Source organism: Hypomesus nipponensis, chromosome 4 (assembly GCF_054491055.1).
Source record: "Hypomesus nipponensis isolate SF chromosome 4, ASM5449105v1, whole genome shotgun sequence".
NCBI classification, from domain to species: domain Eukaryota; kingdom Metazoa; phylum Chordata; class Actinopteri; order Osmeriformes; family Osmeridae; genus Hypomesus; species Hypomesus nipponensis.
In genome coordinates this window covers 1,161,259-1,181,046 of record NC_140364.1, presented here as the reverse complement: position 1 = coordinate 1,181,046, position 19,788 = coordinate 1,161,259, and the positions used below count along the sequence as shown (strand labels likewise).

At 41.2% G+C, this 19,788-nt stretch overlaps 2 protein-coding genes across 21 annotated transcripts in view; one reads left to right on the top strand and one right to left on the bottom strand.

Annotated features, from left to right (window-relative positions):
* pef1 (penta-EF-hand domain containing 1) overlaps nucleotides 1-19,788 on the bottom strand; it is a 103,177-nt gene that overhangs the window by 68,460 nt on the left and 14,929 nt on the right. For all 17 annotated transcript variants that reach the window (XR_014753240.1, XR_014753238.1, XR_014753243.1 and 14 more), the window contains exons 2-3: nucleotides 4,516-4,915; nucleotides 3,827-3,982 (exon numbers count right to left, since the gene is read on the bottom strand). Coding sequence is in view for 10 of the 17 variants with exons in the window: in XM_084695548.1 (XP_084551674.1) it covers nucleotides 3,827-3,982; nucleotides 4,516-4,915 (556 nt within the window). In the remaining 7 variants the exon portion in view is untranslated. The remainder of the gene's footprint in view (nucleotides 1-3,826; nucleotides 3,983-4,515; nucleotides 4,916-19,788) is intronic.
* Nucleotides 14,263-18,607, top strand: LOC146294932 (uncharacterized). 4 transcript variants are annotated; one of them, XM_084695414.1, is made up of 7 exons: nucleotides 14,263-14,950; nucleotides 16,262-16,568; nucleotides 16,927-17,053; nucleotides 17,241-17,454; nucleotides 17,552-17,678; nucleotides 17,929-18,083; nucleotides 18,187-18,607. In XM_084695414.1, the coding sequence occupies exons 2-7, from the start codon at nucleotides 16,278-16,280 to the stop codon at nucleotides 18,257-18,259; spliced, it is 987 nt and encodes a 328-aa protein (XP_084551540.1). In that variant the 5' UTR covers nucleotides 14,263-14,950; nucleotides 16,262-16,277; the 3' UTR covers nucleotides 18,260-18,607. The 4 variants fall into 4 exon arrangements, with proteins under 4 accessions (XP_084551540.1, XP_084551541.1, XP_084551542.1 ...); XM_084695415.1 differs by having other exon boundaries at nucleotides 14,264-14,950; nucleotides 16,328-16,568; XM_084695416.1 differs by having other exon boundaries at nucleotides 14,265-14,950; nucleotides 16,362-16,568.

Below are 19,788 nucleotides of genomic sequence, written 5' to 3'. Positions count from 1 at the left end.
CTTATTTAGCATTCTACCTGGTATGCTATATACAGGAAATGTTAGCATTACTAATAACTGTTAGCACAACATCATACTGTTCTTATAGGCGGTTGCAATGAGCATACGGTCGGAACAGCACCTCTTTCCAGGTTCAGCTTCCTAGCAAATCCTGCTTGCAATTGTCCAAGGTTGTCAAAACTGTCTTGGGTGAAATGTTCAGAGCAAATGAATGATTGAGTGTCAAACTTCGCCGGGATCTTATCATAGACAACAGTAGCCATGCCTGTTGAATGTTTGGCTCCTTGGGAAGATTGTGAGTGTTAGCCTTCCCTGTAGGCTACAGCCTGGAACACAGCATTTATGACCGTGGTCCATTTTCAATATCCTTGTTATAATTCAAAACGTTCTTCTTTGTAATTCCTTATAAGTAGCTTACACAGAGCAGCGCGCAGCTAAACTATTATCGGAGATAGACGCTACCTCGGGCTGGTCTGGATGTAAATTCTGGGGCGTGACAAAGATACAGACCAGAGCCAATAAGAGGGCGATCACCAGTCCTACGTAGGACCGGTAGCTTTGTTGAAAAGCTAGCGTTTTACAGCCCAATTTTTTCTTTTTGAGATTTGAATAGGAAAGAGGTGTCAATGGACTTTGATATTCACGGTATGTTCGTTTTACCCACCGAACTGTCGTTATTCCACTATGAGGTAAAATCGGTTTTGCAGTCAATTGCCCCTTTAATTATTGCACAGCGGCCAATTATGTTTGTCAGTCAGCAACAATGAGAACACACTGCTCAATTGAATATGAAGGCAAATGGCTTGCAGTCGGCATTAATTCAACCAATTCAAAATTAAACCCAAAATAGTTTCTAACTCACCAATCGGTATATTATTTGTAGATAAAATCCATCCGCCGATGGCAGTACAGCCGCTGACTACTAGCACAGCCACATAGCCACATGTGGCTATCTTTTTTGTCATACCAGTCCCTTTGAAACAAGGGGACAATTTCTGGTCCCTTTTGCTGGTGTAGTTAAGGCAAGGTTGGCATAGGCCTCCCTCTTGCTAGCAACTCATTTTTGCCATTAAAATCGAGCTTTGAAAAATGTCTTAGTTCTACGATATGGGGAGATACTGCTGCCGTCATTTTCACTTTGAATTTCGTGGGGATTACGCTTAGCTGGTGTAATGACGTCAGCTGCGCAAATGTCCAGTAATATCTCAATTTTAATTGGTCCATGTTTGATACGTAACGTAGATGATTACTGGCATAACATATTTACGTGCAAAGGCACAGCAGAGTTGTGCTTTTCAATGTACATGTTAAAGAATACAGGATCAAAGTGAGCATGCGCAACACAAGTTTTTCGTTGTCGTCCGCAATGAATGGACAGTAAAAGCACTGCTTATTATACAATTTAGTTGTATTTGATTATGCGTAACTGCTACATTTGTCATCGTAACGTCTAAACAATTGGAATAACACACATATTGCATGTATAAATCACAAGAATAATCAGTAAAAATACAAATACAAGTTTATTAAATACAATTATTTAATAAAAAAATTTACGTTTGAATTTTGGCAGTTAGCCTGCCCCAGACCAGACTAGTTTCACAGCCTAGTTGCCATAGTAACCGAGTTCGAACTACGTTGAGCTAGCTTTATGGAACCGAATGAACTAGAAATGAGTCCGACTAACTGACATAAGTTGGGCTTATTCGGTAAACTCGCTTTATGGAACAGGCCGATTATTTACCACGTATATTCTCATGTTCTTATTATCGTCAGTTCAATATGCTTAACATTGATAGAAAATCAACTTAAATAGCCTACATAGGCTACAACATATAGCCTAATGCATTAAACAATGATGAACAATGCTTAATAGGCTGCGCACCATAGCCCTTAAATGTATGGATGTTAGTTTGTGATTTCAAATGTTTAGGCATCAGGCATAGGCCTATCTCAATCTAAATTATCAGAGTATAATTATCATACCAATATAATTGTTAACAGTAGCCTACAATTTCAAAACAAACCTAAATCCGCCCTCCATTCCCCGACACAAAAACCGTGTTAAAAGGTTAGGCTACTGGATGATGTATTGATTAATAGTCGGCTATTTATTTAAAACAATATCAAAAAAGCAAATTTAGATTAGTTTAGAGGGTGTTTGTTTTTTAATCAACAAAGTAAATGTCTAAAAAGGTCCTCGACCTACGTTGCCTATCGTTCACGATCAATCATTGCGTGTCATTTTAGCTGCACAGGAGCTGAAAACACTGCAACAGCCAAGCCTAAGCAATGTGGATTTGCTTAAGATGGAAGTCATCTACGATGAAGATCTGATCAGTGTCCAACCCAGATGGCTGTGCAGAATGTGCAGAATGCCATTCAAAATGTCAAAAACTTGCAGAATGTGAAGTATCCACAACCGTTCATGCCACCAATCAACTTCACCAACAGTTCAAAAATCACCTTAAATTTTTACCAGAAGTAAACAAACTGTTTCCCGGCCATTTCAGTGATGTCTCAGACAGAGAGCTGTTCTGTTCACAAAATAAATTATTTACTTGTGTTATTGAAACTCCACCAAGCTGTTTGATATGTTACTTGACCATGTTGTGTGATGTGTAAAAAAATTGAGCCTCTGATGCACATATATACTACATGGGAACTAAGAAACCAAATATGGACTTTGGACAGGTCTGCAAACGCAAACGTTTTAACAAATCTCTGCTTACAAAGGCGTTTGTAGACCTGTCAAAGTCCATATTTACAGTTTGTTGTGGGTGGATGTAACCATAAATGCCGACCGATTGACTCCTGGGTTTCTGTTTCTCCTGTGTTGTTTCTCACTGCTACTGTCCACCTGTCCTTGTGTAACACCGTGCTTAATGTACACCTCTATATACTGATCGAATCTACCAACCGCGAACAAGCTCTTCGCCAAACTGAACGGCGGCTTGAGCTGTCCCGGAGACCGGGGTTGGAGTCTACCTGGTTGGGGGTGTTTTCCTGCTTCTCCTTTCAGTTTTCACCTGTCGTGGCCTGCCATTAGCCATAGCATCGGTGACAGTCTGCCAATATCCCCCCTAGACAACAACGACCGTAACACTATGGAGAAACCGGCTGCACCGTGATGCAAATCAAATAACATCACGCATGACACGCCTACATCTCAACTGGAAGCTCAGGTAAACAAGAAGAAATTATGAGTATTTAGTGATCCTAAACATGTTTATTATATTGAGTGGTTTCTTCAACACTGTATGACAGGATGGTCTTTTTGTTTAAATAAAATGTAATGCAATGCAAATCTCTCATCACAATGAAGGCACAATGGAGCTCACCTACAGTCCTCTTCTGATGTTGAAAGATTGCGAAAAGATTCACATTCAAAATCACACTGGATAGCATTAATGAAAAGCCTGCTCACTTCCTAGCAAATGCAATTCAGTGTTTCCCACAGATTAGAGAGCAATATGCAGCGGCCAGTGTTGATTCTGTGGCGCACCGCCACAAATTTTTCTATGTGTGGGAAACACTGCAATTGGCAAATGCGTGGAGAAATGCAGAAAGACCCTAAGAAGGAACTACTGTTGGCTACACAAACCGTCTAAACAGGTTTGTCATAGCCAGGTTCATTGTTCTGTGTTCTTAAATTAAATGTAAAAAACTATCCACTCAGGTCATCTCCTCCCATCAACCCTCCCCCTTTGTCTCTTAAAATCTTGCTTTCACTGCACCTGTCCATTCCCCCCCCCCCCCCTTCTTGCTCCCTCCTTCCTTGTCTTTTTCTTTCCATCTTTCACTTTGCCCCTCCCTCCCTCCTTACTGATCATCATGAGACAGGTCTCGTCATTGAAGGTTGACCAGTTTGAGTTGACCAGGGCCTGCTTCAGTTCCTTCAGGTTGATGGAGCCACTGTTGTCCGTGTCGACTGTCTGGAACCACTGGTAGGCCTCTGGGTTCACACCTGGGGGGATGTTACCTTGAGGGAAAAGGTGGTGAGCAAAAAATAAATAAATTAACTATTAGAGGATAATAAACAGAACATGTGAGAAATATAAAATGAGGAAGAGGGAAAATAAAATGAATGAATGCCTTTATTTTCATTGCACATAACAATGAAATTCAATTGCACTTCTCCTGGTTGGTGACACATAGTATGACAGGACAACATAGTAAATAAACAGTGAGACAGAGAAACAGAGAGAGGGGTGGTTTGAGATTGTGAGGATTGGGATAATGATTCCCTTTAACTATCAGTCGGGGACAGCTCCCTCAGGAAACTTAATATCACATACACACAAATACACGCCAACCTCCTCCCTACCCATAGAAAGAGAGACGGGGGAGGGCAGATAGACTCAGAGAGACAGAGCCAGGTGGAGTGTAGACAGGTGAGATGGAGAAAGATTGATCAGGAAATCCTATCTCCCAACCACACCAGTCTGATGGTTTGTTGTCAAGTTAGGATGCAGCAACAAAACACTTAATCATAGTCCCAAATAAATCACTTACTTGCAGGAGCCTGCTGTCCATGTGGCCTTCCATGCAGCTGACCTCCATAGCCCCCATAGGCCCCTTCCGGTGCCTGCCCCCTTCCGTACGGGCCCCCGAGGGCACCTCCAGGGCCTGGTCCATATGGCCCCCGTGGTCGCCCCTGATTTGAGGTTCCGTACACCCCATTGGGCCCCCCTGGCAAGGCCCCTCCAGCATACTGAACGCCAGGAGGAGCAGATGCACCCCCATAAGGAGAATACCCTGAAGGGGCAGAGTCCCCATACTGCCCTGGGGGGGCAGATCCTTCATAGGGAACCCCTCCATGGGGGGTGGAGGGACCGCCTGGCACGATTCCACCTCTGTATGGAGTCCCCGGAGGTGGGTGCTGATGAGGTGTGCTCGGTCCTCCGAGGTATCCCTGTTAAAAGAATGGGAGTAAAGTCTGCTGAGTTAAATTAGACTGACAAAATGATTTGTAAGAAGAGATGGTAACTCCAACCGTATCTTTGACAACTTTCTAAAACAACAACATTATTGGACAGCCTTAATATTTCCATGTTCCTCAGTAATCTGTGATCTTTGTTTTATAGAAAACATTGGACATGTTGGTATCCCGCTTCAAAAAGGTTTTCTGTACATTGTTGTTTTTATTGAGAGATATTACTATAGAACATAACTTGCCTCTGAAGCAAACAGATCCCTGCCACGAATATGCAGTTCAAGATTGTCATCCCTGTACTTTTCAGCATCAAGAAGCAACTTACCAGCTGTGTTTAACTCACTATACATTTGCTTTTACAGGGCTCCAGACTCACTTTTAACTTTGGTTGCACTGGTGCGCCAAACTTTTTTATTTAGGTGCACCAGCACAAAATTTAGGTGCACCCAAATTATTCCTTGCATCGCCACAATTTTAAGGTCACTTTTTTATCACGCTGCATTATACATTTATATATATTATGTAAATGATCGTAAACAAGAATAAGGTGTAGATTAATATTTGTTTTATTTGAAGCACAATTATACTGTATATAAAAAAATATTTATATTTTAAGTGCTTCACTGAGCTGCGAAACTAAAACATTTAAAGCAAAATAAAACTTTTCAAAATAGAAAGTGCTACTGTGGAGACCTAACATTTCATGGCTCAAAGTCTTATAGCGGGTCTCCTCTTGCTGTCGCATGCCCGTCAGATGGCCAACACCTGTAATTTGGCCTTTTTGCCCTTTGGCCTTGGCTAAACCAGCTTGCCACACTCTCCCTAGCATCAAAATCCCAGCTACATGGGTTAGCTCCATGGCCCAGCTCCGTAACTCAGGGGTGGGCAATACATTTTTACAAGGGGCCACATAAGAAACCTGTATTGTGTTGGAGGGCCGCATCAATGATAACTTGAACTTAATTCTGCTCACTATTCATTTTCTCGCATTGAAAAAAGCTGTATAGTATATATTTTGATTAGCTGCTACTGGTTATCAGGAGAATAAGGATATTCTGTAAATATTTTATATAAAAATATATATATTTTGGTGTAGGTCATAGGAAAAGACTATAGAAGTAACAGTAAAAACAAAAACAAACAATCATTACATCAGTGTTTCATTTTATTTGTAACTAGTTAATCTTCACAAATACTGAAAAGTTGTTTTACTGTATGTTAAAGATTTGTTCTGTGAGAGAAATCCAGTGGGCTTGAACAAGTGCATCAAAATCTGGCTGAGTGTCTGAGGTGGATATGCGAAGGACAGCAGACAGGTGATGATCAAGGTCTGCAGTTTAACTAGCAAACCATCAGCGGCCCGCGCCCACTGAATCAGTCAAGTTCCTATTATGTCCGCGTTCGTTATTTTCTTTAGTCCCTTAGTGCCGATTCAAATAATAATCCTTCAACACAGCGACCTGTTCTCCACAAACTAAGAACGCAGCTTTGACTTTGACCTCAGTAAACATATACTTAGAATCCATGTCTTGTTAAAAACTCTACATTCTGTAAACCATTTGTTTTTCATTTTCAAGGGCGAACCAACAGCTAACTCTTCTGTTGGTAAGGTTGTGCAAGCGCACATATGTAAATCGCCTGATCATTGTAGTCTTTCAGGACTACATATTTACTACCGCTCAACACATTTATTTATTTAAATGTTTTTGATTTACCTCACGCGGGCCGGATTGTGACAGCCCGTGGGACCAAATTGGTCGCACTCTAGAGCCCTGTTTTGCATTATTACTGCATTATGTAGTTCAATGGGAGCAGATGGATTGCTAGCTTTGACACTATCTCCAGAAAGGCATGCGCATAGGGGCTCAAATTGTAGGAGCTGATTTTTCATATAAAAGCTAAAACTGACTTGAAGGCTTGGACCTCAAATGTTTAGGAAGACAAAAATACAAGGCCAGAGAGAGAAGTCCTGCTCCGCCAATGAGGTGAACATGTTTAGTTGGAAGTGTGGTCAGCTACAAGGGCAGGGTAGCCATATCAAGTTATAGTCCAATCATTTTAAGCCAAAATTGGGGTCAACCTGGGACAAATTGCAACAGAAGAAAACACAACTGATTGTGTATTCTCAATATGTCCAGGATAAGAAAAAAAAGCCCTGAAGAATCCCATTCGGGGAAAGTTTTTATAAACACCCAAATATAGCCTATTCATACAGGTTATTCATACATCAAAACGTTCAGCTCCTTCAGGAGATGATGGCTATTTCTCACTTTTATACTTTTTAAAGAATTAAGGTATTTGTGCAAATTAAAAATGTAGCTCCTTCTTGATTTTTATGATTGAGCAGCCAGCAGAGTGGCACACTCTGCTGGCTGCTCTTTTTCAGGTATTCAACTAAATTGTCAAACAAATTCCTCTGAAGTTCATATAGTTTAACTTACAGAAACAAGTTATACCTTAAAATGTAGGAAAACGTGTCCTCTTCCAGCCAATGTAACTACTAAAGAGCCCACATTTACAGATTTTCAGCTTTGAGCCTTGAAGCGAGAGCAGCCTTTCAAATTCTCTCACTAACTTCAATGGAGAGGTGGGTAAATTTCGTTAGAGAATTTCGAAAGTAGATGTGTCCATCATGAATATCCTCAAGCTACCACAAAGCCTGAATATTACATACCGATAGCTAAATGACTCACTGCAAAGCTAAGTCTGTCAGTGCAGCACAGGCCCACTTGATCAGACAACCCAATGCCAAACTGATGACTACTTACCCAATACAGCCTGAATATGACATACCCATCGCAAGACTACAAACCTATTTATAAATCCTAACCTCATTCTCGTAATAATCTGTGAGTAATGGGTATTCTACCACTGAGCTGGCTACTCTGTCATCTTCCTCCTCTTCATTATCTATTAAAGGGGCAATTGACTGCAAAACCGATTTTACCTTGTCATAGTTGAATAACGACAGTTCGGTGGGTAAACTGAACATACCGTGAATATCAAAGTCCATTGACACCTCTTTCCTATTCAAATCTCAAAAAGAAAAAATTTGGCTGTAAAACGCTAGCTTTTCAACAAAGCTACCTACGTAGGACCGGTGATCGCCCTCTTATTGGCTCTGGTCTGTATCTTTGTCACGCCCCAGAATTTACATCCAGACCAGCCCGAGGTAGCGTCTATCTCCGATACTAGTTTAGCTGCGCGCTGCTCTGTGTATATGGAAGCAAATCGTGACCAAAATTCAAATGAAAATGCATTTCCAGAAATGCTTTTTCATTTTAAAAATGTGGCTGAATTATTTGACTCATAAATAAAATGAGTAATCAATCATTCTATTTGCATTTTAATTTTCTTCTTTAAGACTGCTCATTCTTTCACTTAATTAAAATGAAAACGAAAAAGACATTTGAAATTTAATTTTCAAAATATGCCCCAGCAAATATATACCAAAATTCGATTTGAAATGTAAAATTCGAAAATGAAAACGCATTTCCAGAAATGCGTTTTCATTTTAAGAACGTGGCTGCAAAATCGTGACCACAATTCAAATTCAAATGCATTTCCAGAAATGCTTTTTCATTTTCAAGAACATGGCTGCAAAATCGTGACCACAATTCAAATTGAAATGCATTTCCAGAAATGCATTTTCGTTTTCGTGTCCTGCCCGCAAAGAACTGGCCATAATTCGAAAACGAAAATGCATTCTGAGCGGCGCAGCAGAGTGACGTCAGTAGCCTCTCTTTTTCAGCTACCTGCTGACCGAGCTAAATAAATATATTTAGTCATACACTGTGTTCTGCAGTTATCTAAAGGTAGGATATGGGATGTATCCTGTATTCCATGCAGTCAGGGAATCTCCCCCTCCTGAACTCCCGTAGTGGACAATCTGATGGTGAGGAAGCGCTGAATTTTTATTTAAAATTTGATTTGGATTGTACAAGGTGTTTATGGAACAAGAATCACTCAGTACAAGCGCAAATAACACTGCTGGATGTAATCTTCATGATAATCATGAAATTGAATGAAAAAAACGTGTGTGAGGAAAACAAAATATATAAATATTACGAGTAATGTTCTTCCCACATTCAATTTCTGCAGTCTGACTACAGTACGGTCATCTGCGTCGCCAATTCCAACTGTTTTCAAAATGTGCGTAGGCCTACGGGAGGGTCAGAGTTTGCGTGGAGGACCGCACATTCTCCCGTCAAGTTTGTTTTTTATAAATCACAACCTTTGCGTGGAAAGTGGCGTACGCACATTTTCAGCCCTGTTTTGTGCGTACGCAAGCTTTATAAATGAGACCCCAGATCTTGTGCCTTAAGGTGCTGTTTAGCAGCATCCCTCAAAAACTCTACCTTCCTATCAGCAACAAGATCGGCCGGTGCAGCTCCACTCCCTTCATCTAAACTAGTGTCTACAGGCTCGATGGCATTAACTACAACACTCTTTAGATTACTGATGAGCTGATGTACTAGGAGCCTCTTGCCATATTTTGATATATTTAAAATCCCACTATCATTTTTCTGCGCCAACACAAAACGACGGAACTTTAACTGAGCAACTACTGCTAGTATTAAATCTCTCCCTAAATTACTAACCTGTTCATTAACCTCTAACTCGCTTGTCCATAGTCCACCATACTTACCAAGTTCAAGAGTGAGCTGTTGTTTCCTGCGCACTTCTTGACCCTCTCTACCTGCCTATCTTGTTGGTTTCTAAGCACATGCAATCTATCTTCTCTAATTCTATGCATTCTTTCACAGAACAGTGCCCTCTGCCCTTTTACAGATGTCCAAGCTGAGGCGAGAACTTCAGCTCTTCTATCTGGATCTAACCCTGAACTTTGATCTAATCAAATATCCCAAAATATGTGTAAATTCCAACAAGTCAGGGTAAAGAAAGTAAACTCCTGCTGCATTATGGAACATTACTTTAATACAGCTACCTTTAATTGGAACCAATGGAACATGATCAGAACCGTGCATATTAAACAAGAAGGTTCTGAACTGGACAGGTTTGCCACTCTTCTCACAGTCTTACAAACAGAATGGATGAGCCTCACGGTACCACTCTCCCCCCCTGATTTAAGGGTTGAATCTAACTTTACGCAACCTACCTTATCTCCCTTAAAAACTAGTGTCTCCCACATATCTAAAGTAACACCTGTTTGATGTGCCAGTTCATCAATTACATGCATCCCACAAAACAATTCATTGACTACAGCAAGTTTAGACTTTTCTGAGTCAGGTAACTGAGTATAACCATCGACTATTTCAGGCAATATTTGCATATGGTACTGAGAGAGTATTTCATTAAATTTCTTCTCAGTACTTGCTCTATCGCCTACCAAATGAGTAATTTTTTAAAAGATCCTGTCTGAGAGCCCACCCCTATTGTCCTCTACGTGCACCGTGTTGACTACATCATGCACCATTTCAACAATTGTGTCGAAAGTGCATTGGGCAGAGCCCAAGAGCTTGCTCTCTAAGACCTATATGTAGCCTAGTCCCATCAGAAAAACTCTTACTTGTTGTAAGAGTGAGGTTGTCTTCCTCTATCAACCTACTTTTAATCTGCTGCAAGGATATGTCTCACCTTGAGTGTTACATTTTTATACGTTGACACGCTAGGTAAACGCTCTGTTTCTAATCCTGACATATTTTTTTAAACGCAATCTATGACTTCTGTTGCTTTCTTCATACTTACCCCTAATACCGAAGTCAGCTCCATTACGGTCTGCCTAGTTTTATCATTAAATACATGACCATCTAACGTTGAGACTAACGCGCTTCTGGTCTGATCTTCAGCTTTAACACTTCGATCCTGCTAGTGCAGTATTTGGTCATTTAAATTGGTCATTTTGTCTGGTAAAGCTACATCTTTCCTCTTGAGGTTTTTGCTTCAATCTTTTACCCTAAGACCTTGCATTTGTAATTGCAAGTTGTTAATGTTCTTCTCTATTTTCTCTCTCTGTTTTGAGCTCTGCATTTACCTGCTCAAACTCATGTGCTACTTGCAACTTCCCTTTACATTGAGCTTTAAGGTGATCTATTTGAACGTCTTTCTTCGTAATTTTCTATTCATGTTACGTACGTTGACCAGACTTTGTCTTTCCGTAGATTTGATTAATTTAGCTCTAAACCATTTTATTTATTTCTCAGCCTGGTATATTTTAAGCCCCATATCTTAACGTTCCTTAGTTAATTTATCTATATACTTCTTATATATATACTACTTCTACTTTTGGGTACTCTATTTTAGTGTTGTTAACTATGCTAACTTGTAATGTAAACCAATCATTCGAAAAATGTCATTTTGATTTGTCTCACAGGCATCATGAGACGCGCAGGCTTGGAGTTTCTACAACTTCACGCCCATATGGAGGCGGTAGCTCAAACACCTCACCTAGACATGAGTCTTCACTAACTCTGACTAAATTATTAAATCGTTTTATCAGCTTACTCACAAAAGTATGTATTTTCTTCCATATGTTATCATCAAAGTCACATTCGTGGAGTTTAAAGTTATTTTTAACTATATTAAACGTTACAAGGTGCACAGGCATGTTAAATGCTAATTTGTGACTGCGTAATAATCCCGATCATGATCCCATTTGTTAATGTTTCTAATGGTAATTTGCCACAAACCCTAAGACTATTTGGATCTAAAATGATACCTAAACTTTTGCAAGTGTGTTGCTCCCCCTTACCTGCGAATGCAATTTCAGTAGATCTTGTCTTTTTATCTGCCATAGAATTTATTTTCTTGCTAAATTGATTGCTGGAAAGAAAGAAAGAATATTCGCGCTTTTTTCTAAATAGATTTTCATTTCCTGACAGACAAAAAAGTTAATGATTGGTTCAGATTGAGGCTACGTGACAAAAACATTTGCATATCACTACCATGAATCATTTCGGTAGAAAAATATAATTAAAAAAGTCACCAAGAGAGTGGGTTTTACATTACCAATGTCTGTTTTTTGTTCTGCACACTGAAAAGATGCATGTAAAGTCTAAAATATATATTTTTAAACCAGTAACCATGATCAATACTTGCATCCACATACGGGTATATATATAAGGGCATCTTATATGCATCTGTTTACTGTTTGTAATTCAATCGATGTGAGCATTTGAAGCAGCCTTGTCTAAGTCCAGCGCGGGAGTTTCTGAGGCTCACAAGGTCTGACGTCATAAGTTGCAGAAAGACTCATTCAGGGAGCTAAAACACAAAATGTATGTCTTTCGATTTTTTTTCAAATTTGACTGATGACGTCTTTATACGTAACCTTACTTTTCAAGAAGTGTCAGGGTGGGTCCGACATGCGGGAAAAAGTTACAAGGAAAAAAACAACCTTTTTCTCAATAGAACGTTCAGATTTCAATGCATTCCTATGGAATTTTCATCAACATGTCTTCAAGTAGATTTTTCTCAAAATGTATGTTTTAAAATTGACTAAATATACCTTATTTTGAAGAAAACAACCTACTCTTTCATTTAAGATGTCTCCCGGTGGTGCCGACCTTCTACTAAAGGTAGCCAAAGCAGCAAAAACTACTAACATTATTTTCATACACTTTCTCAATGTGCATTGCAACCAACATTTGATAGCATTAAGGGGTAAGTGTCTACATGTTAACTGGCATGTTTGTTTTTAATATCTCGATAGTAGTCGCTAGTTATAGAGCTAAGAAAAGGACGTGGACCTTAAAATTCCGGTGCCAGATTTCTCAGTGGCATTCTTATCTACATTCAGGCTAACTTAGCATTCGATTCAATGCGTCTTCTACCGGCGTTCCACAGTATTTGACAGTTGGTTAGCCTTGGCCAAAAATGACGCGTTCTATTGTCCTCCCTAACAGATAGGATATCAATGGTTTCGGCAGAGTCTTGGGTCTCGGAAAATATCCTTATTTTTGGGATTGGACGTACAGTTTTGCGTCTAGGTTAATTTGTTTGAGGTGTGAATTCTAGCTACATTTCTCATAATCGAGCTAGCGTGATGGCTCTCCATAACTAGGCTAATAACGGTTCGAGTTATTTACTATAATAAAACCTCACCAGGGACAACGACAACATCAGCAACCCTGCACTATGAATTATTATTTTGATGTAATCTTAAATTAAGTGTCTGAACAGGACTGGGTGTGCAGGCACGCATGATTAGTTTCTCCTCCGTTTTGAGATTCTAGGTTAGAAATGTTGCCAGTCTGTTGCCAATGACCAGCGGTTGCTACGTTTTTCCAGCAAGTTCCAGTCATTCCAGTGTTGTCCTCTTACTTTGAAATTCCATCCATCATCTACCGCTTGTTCGGGGATCGGGTCGCGGGGGCAGTGACCTAAGCAGGGAGGCCCAGACTTCCCTCTCCCCGGCCACTTCCACCAGCTCTTCCTGGGGGACCCCGAGGCGTTCCCAGGCCAGCCGAGAGACATAATCCCTCCAGCGTGTCCTGGGTCTTCCCCGGGGCCTCTTCCCAGTGGGACGTGCCCGGAACACCTCACCAGGGAGGCGTCCAGGAGGCATCCTAATCAGATGCCCGAACCACTTCAGCTGGCTCCTCTCGACGCTGAGGAGCAGCGGTTCTACTCTGAGCCCCTCCCGGATGACCGAGCTTCTCACCCTATCTCTAAGGGAGAGCCCGGACACCCTGCGGAGAAAGCTCATTTCGGCCGCTTGTATTCGCGATCTCGTTCTTTCTGTCACTACCCATAGTTCGTGACCATCGGTGAGGGTGACCTTCAAATTCGTTCAACCCATACTTCAGCAACTGGTTTTCTGCTCAATTTTCACATTTTCCTGCAGCTCATCTTTCTGAAATGTTCCCCTTTTTGTTTAGCATTTTTCTTCTTATTTTCTTCAGTTTTCTGCCTTCATCTTGCTCCAGGTCCTTTCAAAAATACATTTCCCAGCAGTATCTTCCAACTGCTAGTACTTTTGCATTTTTTCCCTCTTTTCTGTACTTTTCTGCCTTCATCTTGTTGCAGGTCCTTTCTAACATACATTTCAGGCCTTTTGAAACTCCAGCAAATATTTTTTTGCTAAATGTTCACATTTGTATGCATTGTTTCTCTTCTTTCAGAATTTTTTCACTTTGTTTAGCATTTTTCTTCTCTTTTCTGTAGTTTTACGGCTTCGTCCAGCTCCAGCCCCTATTTAAAATACCTTTCGGTCGCTTTGAAGCTTCAGCTTCTAACTTTCTGAACATTTTCACAATTTTCAGCTTTTTTAGCATGGTCAGCTATCCCCATTCAGGTTTTCAGCATTCTCACTGCTGTTTCGCAGGAACAGCCTTTTCTAGTTCTTTTTGCCACCCTAAAACTTTGTCAATATTTGGACTACATAGACAACATAGGTGTCAAACATTTCGTCTTGGTTGCGATTGAGTTTTTGAGATTTACATTCCGTTGCACAGTTTAGGAGGTTACAACATTTTGGGGGGGACAAAGTGCCTTTTGTCGACAAAGGGTAACCCGTGCTAGCCACGTCACCATGTCAACACACGTTAGCAACGACGCATGGATACAATGTGATAGAGACTTTCTAGCTCGCAAATTGGAGCTTGGATTACGAGTGAAAAATACCACCCCCAAAAAATCACAACCATTTAGCTTTATAGAGTAAGTGATTTAGACTGGAACTGCAATATCAGATTTTTTATTTAGGTTGTGACAGTCTTTGAAATTTGAGCGAGTTCAAGTCGCCCGTGAGACCGCCTAGTCTTTTAGGCGGCAGCCATGCTAGAAAACATCATAGTAGTATTGTTTGTAGCTAATTTTATAGTTCAATTTTACACAAAAAAAACAGAAAGAGGGAAATGTTATAACGATATGACAATTGTGAAAACAGCTAGGTGGTGAGATTTTAATGTAGGCTGCTGTAAAAACTTTGATTTGTTTGCTACGTGAGAGCCTGTCAGCCCCCATCGTCCTTGCCGCAATCGTCGATTGCGGCAGCAACAACACAGTGTAGTTAACACTGTTGACACTTAGTCAACTGTCGATCTGCGTCTGGTGAGTATTTTCTTAATTTTGTACCAGGGTCAATTCTACATCTAAATGGACAGCAGTGTTTTAAAGATATGGCGATTGCGAAGACAGCCAGCGGGTCAGCATAGTTTGTTATTTGTGTAAAACTTTGTCTTGTTTTGACGTTAGCCACAGACTCGGCTCGCCCACTGGCAGTGTAGTAGGCTACAGTACTGTCTTCAATGCCACAGCTATGGCTAAACTGTATTATGTCTTATTACACGGCTGTTCTTAATGCTGTGGAATGGTCCATTCACTTGAATGGGGCTTACGTTCTGCGGTGAACAATTTTCTCACATTTGACCGTTGCTACGCTGTCAAGGGAAGTGGCCTTTTTGCCTCGGATTCACGTCTTTCGTAGCACTCCGCAAGTAGTCCGGTAACTTTTCAAACCCAGCGTACTTTGTTGCTTAGCGATGTCAGCTGATTTGAAGCCTAAATAATGTTGAAAGTCTATGAAGTTCAACGTCTTTGGGAAACTATTTCTCGGCTGATCAACAATATGAATGGTAACAAATATATTGTAAAAAGACACACTGTGTTAAGTTATTTTTGTTGGCAAGTAGCCGTGTAATAAGCGGGATAATGTATAGAACGCCGGTTCTATACATTATCGGGGAAATAAGCCCCTTCATGGTGAAACAAAACTGGCAAAAACTCTGCTTCGCGTCGTGCCTAACAACTCCCCTTACCTGTTCTAAAATCAGGGCAAACCACAGCCTCTTGGGGCTTATTGCTTAAAGGCCATATGGCAGGTTGATTTTTCCAACAAATTTGCGCAATTTACATGTTGGTTATAAACATTTAAACTGTTATCTATTGTATTTGACGTTGTTGGTTGTCACAAAACGTAATATAATACGAAAAAGTAGGTACTTTTTTGCTATGATTCTCCTTTCCCCCACAATGCATGCATTACGTCACATTGGGGAGACAATAGACCAAAGCCCGCCTTTAGACCATTGAGCGAGAGAGATTAACGAGAAAGTGTTCAGCAGTAGATAGTTTAAAGATAAAACATTGATAGAATCTATAATTAGCATAGATATAAAGATCAAGAGATAGATATATAGATAGCATAGATAGATTGATATATATAGAGAGAGAAATTGATAATAAATAGACAGACAGCCAGATAGCATAGCTAGCTAGCACTATAGCTACTAGTAGCTAATAGCTACTAGTACTAGCCTACATATATAGATATAGAGCTAGATAGAAATATTTATAGGTAGGAAAAATGGTAAACTACTGTGTTTGTGGGGGGTGTACAAACTCCACCCTAACTGGACACAGGGTCCATGGCTTCCCGATGAACCACAAGGCAACCCTCAGACAGTGGGTACAATTTGTCCGTGTTAGGCGGGAAGATTTTTCAATGTCCTCTGCCACCAAGAACTCCAAGATCTGCAGCGCGCACTTCAGGGAGGAGGATTACAACCCAGGGGACATGAGGATGGTTTCTCTGGGGTTGAAGAGGCTGAGCCAGGCACGGCTTATTCCGACCGCCGTGCCGTCTGTGCACACGCACTTCTCTGCCTGCCCTGGCCCGAGAAGCACTGACAAGCTTGGTGCCGCCCGCTGCAAGCGAGAGCTGGCAACGGTAAGCCTCAGGCTAATGTTTACAAGTTGCACGTTTGCTAGCCCCATAACACAAACCCCAACTACAGTCGTGATCAGTGTGACATTAGAAAAGCACATTTCGTGACTCATGAATATGAACCAAAACAAAATTGTTCTTAAGTACATGTCCAAAAGCTTGTCATCTAGCTAGATAGCGCGCCATGGCTAGTGTTTGGATCACTAGTGATCATCAAGCGGCTTTTATAACTGTGTGTGTGTTTGATTTAGTTGATTGATTTAGTTTCCCCTTTCCTGATAGAACGTGACTATTATGGTTCTCTTTCATATGTATGTACCTGTGACCGTGTCGCTGACCTTTTTTAATTTCTTTGCGCAAGATGTTGACAGATGCCTCACCGCAGGAGAACGCGGATAGTGTCGGTGCTGCGGTAGATGACCCCTTGCCCTCCTCCACTTGTGATACTGGGACACAGTGTAATTTGAAGCCCCTTGGAAGGTCTCATGGTAAATCTTATTTTTGGGATGATTCTATGTTTGAGTTGTTGTTATGCTGTCTAAAACATACGTTGCCAAATTCTATGCATGCAAGACATTTCCATATACATTGATGAAATACAATACATCTAAACATAACCGCTTAGATTCGCCATGATTTTCATATGTTTGGGTATGTTTACTGCCTCTGCCACAGCTGTGCAGGTGAACCTAAAGCCCCAGATGGTCAGCGTGGGGACACAGACAACTTTCAGGATGCAAACTTCCACCCCCCTCACTAGTCCTGAACAGACGGATGAAGAAGATGACCCCTCTGTCTTCAGTGATGCATCATGGGTGCCAGAAGACCAGATGTCTGAAGAAGATTTGTGTGAGGAGGAGCTATCTCAAACTTGTGACCCCCACCAAAAGTAAGATCATTTAAAACCAACATAGACCAACTTTGAATTTGATTTTTTATGTATCTGTAGTAGTTTGAATGCCCCCCCCCCCTCTTTTTGCTTGTAGTGGCATTGATAAATTCATTGTGTGCAAAGAGGAACTCATGGCCCTGTTTGCCATCTGTCCGGCCTGTTGTGAGAAGTCTGAGAGTAGAATCGTGCAGCAGGCAGGAACGTTCATTAAAATAGAGCAGGTAAGGTTTTGTTTACACAGCAGGCCATATCTGATTAGAATATCAGAATATCTTATTAAAATCGGATAGCCCTGACAGTCTGCCCACATTGTTTATTGCAAGTGATCAGTGCATCCTCCAATCCACATTAGTTGCTGTAACAGTCTAATATTTTTTTTTCTTCAATAATGGCTAGCTTGGTTGGTGCTGATGTTGCTTCTATTTGAAATTCCTCTGCCCAGTTAATTTACATGTACCATGCTTGCCTTAGTCTGTGGGTTCTCTTAGCGGCACTACATTACAACTTCAATGCAAACCGAGAGACAGCACAAAGAAGCGATGGTACAGAGCAATATTGCGTGCGATATCCACGTTTCAGAAAAGGTGCCTTTGTAGTGCGTCCCATCAAATAGAAGGCCTCATACGGTAAGCAGTGTCATGCAGTTCTATCATATTTTGACATGGCGTACAAGACACCTATGATCAGTGATCTGTATACAGTATTTTATCATTATTATTATGTCTGCAGGTTATGCTACATCCTTAATGGAGGCCCTTCGGGAGAGCTACATGAATTCACCAAAGACTCTTCAAGAAGTTAGCGCTAACTTGTCAGCCTGTGCACCCGCCCCCATCGCCAAATCATTCCAACAAATTCCCAAGGAGGAGGCCGTCAGCCTCTATCTAGCCCAGCAGTCACGCTACAGCAAATCCAAGTAGATTTTTGGGTCTGCGCTATGTGCTTTTGATATCTCTCCATGTCTATGTATGCATGCATGTATTTGTGTCTTGTGTCTTTTACCTGAAAATACTTACTTTTATTCATGTTGTACATGCCAATACATGTTACATTTGTTCTGAGTACTTATATCGTCATGAAATGCCAGGTTGCTTTGCGTTGTCTTGTCCTAAGAATTTCAGTGCAGTCTAACCCTGTGCTGGCCTGTGTACCTGACAATAAAAGTTTTGAACTTGAACATGAATTTTTTATTTATGTTCATCCAAACAAGGCCATTGAAAGCCATGATAGGTCTCGTCACCACTCTGAAATTGTTGCCTGATGGCTGAAACCAGACAGGAGGGTAGAGGCTTCCTTATGTGTCTTATATGCCTGCCAAGAACTCCATACGCCCAGCGTATAGCCTGCCTGTACGCAGTGTACCTGTATTGCCTAGGGATAAGTATGTTGGATGTAGCATGTTTATTGTCTATGCAACACATCTCTAGTCGCCTATAACTGGTTGATAGGACTCAAGTGTAAAAAGAATGGCAAAGTAAACAATTAACATACTCGTGCGTGCTGGCTTGAAGGGGACCATGTTCCTGCCTGAAATGTGTGTATGCTATCTTCAGCACAAACGGATTCAGGCAGCATGCCTCAAATCCTGGATGCTGAGTGAGGCATGTCACATCTGCTGGTTGCGGTGTGAGCCCCTCGACCAGCGACCAAAACGCACTAACTTCCCTACAGCACAAGCTCTCCTCCACAGTTTCCATGGGACGGCAGCACCCACACAAGCACCTGCCAAACACAGCGATACAGACGGAAGAGGTAGGAAGAGGTAAACGCTTAGAAGTAAACACTGAACTACAATCAAAACGTGGAATATCTAATCGGAAATGTGTTTACAACGTCGGGGAAAATATTTAATTAGGGATTGACTTGGGGGGGGGGGGGGGGGGGAAGCATTTCACAGATGGGACTAGTAAATGAGCTTATCTAGCGTCACTGTGTCCAATCCCGACCGCTGTAAACTACTATTGTCCAAACCCGAACGGGGTCTGGACACCCAGTTTCCGGTCTTTTTGCCACCATTTTCTTTTGCAATCGCTAGCAAAGTGTAAGTAATATTATTTTAGGCATACCAAACCATCTACGTGTCAATTTTCATAAACATATGTGGACGTTTACATGTCTAAATAATTTAGAAAAGTTACATTGATGAGAGAAAGCCGAAAGACCACTAGGGCGACGCTCGGGCGACGCTCGGGCGACGCTTTTTACTCTGACATGAGAAGAGTTCAACAAAACATCCAGCAGGTGGTGGTAAACAGTCAAATTGAGATTTTATCGCATAGTTTGGAGATGTTGAAGCGTGATATCTTATTGTCCCCGTATATATTGACAGCA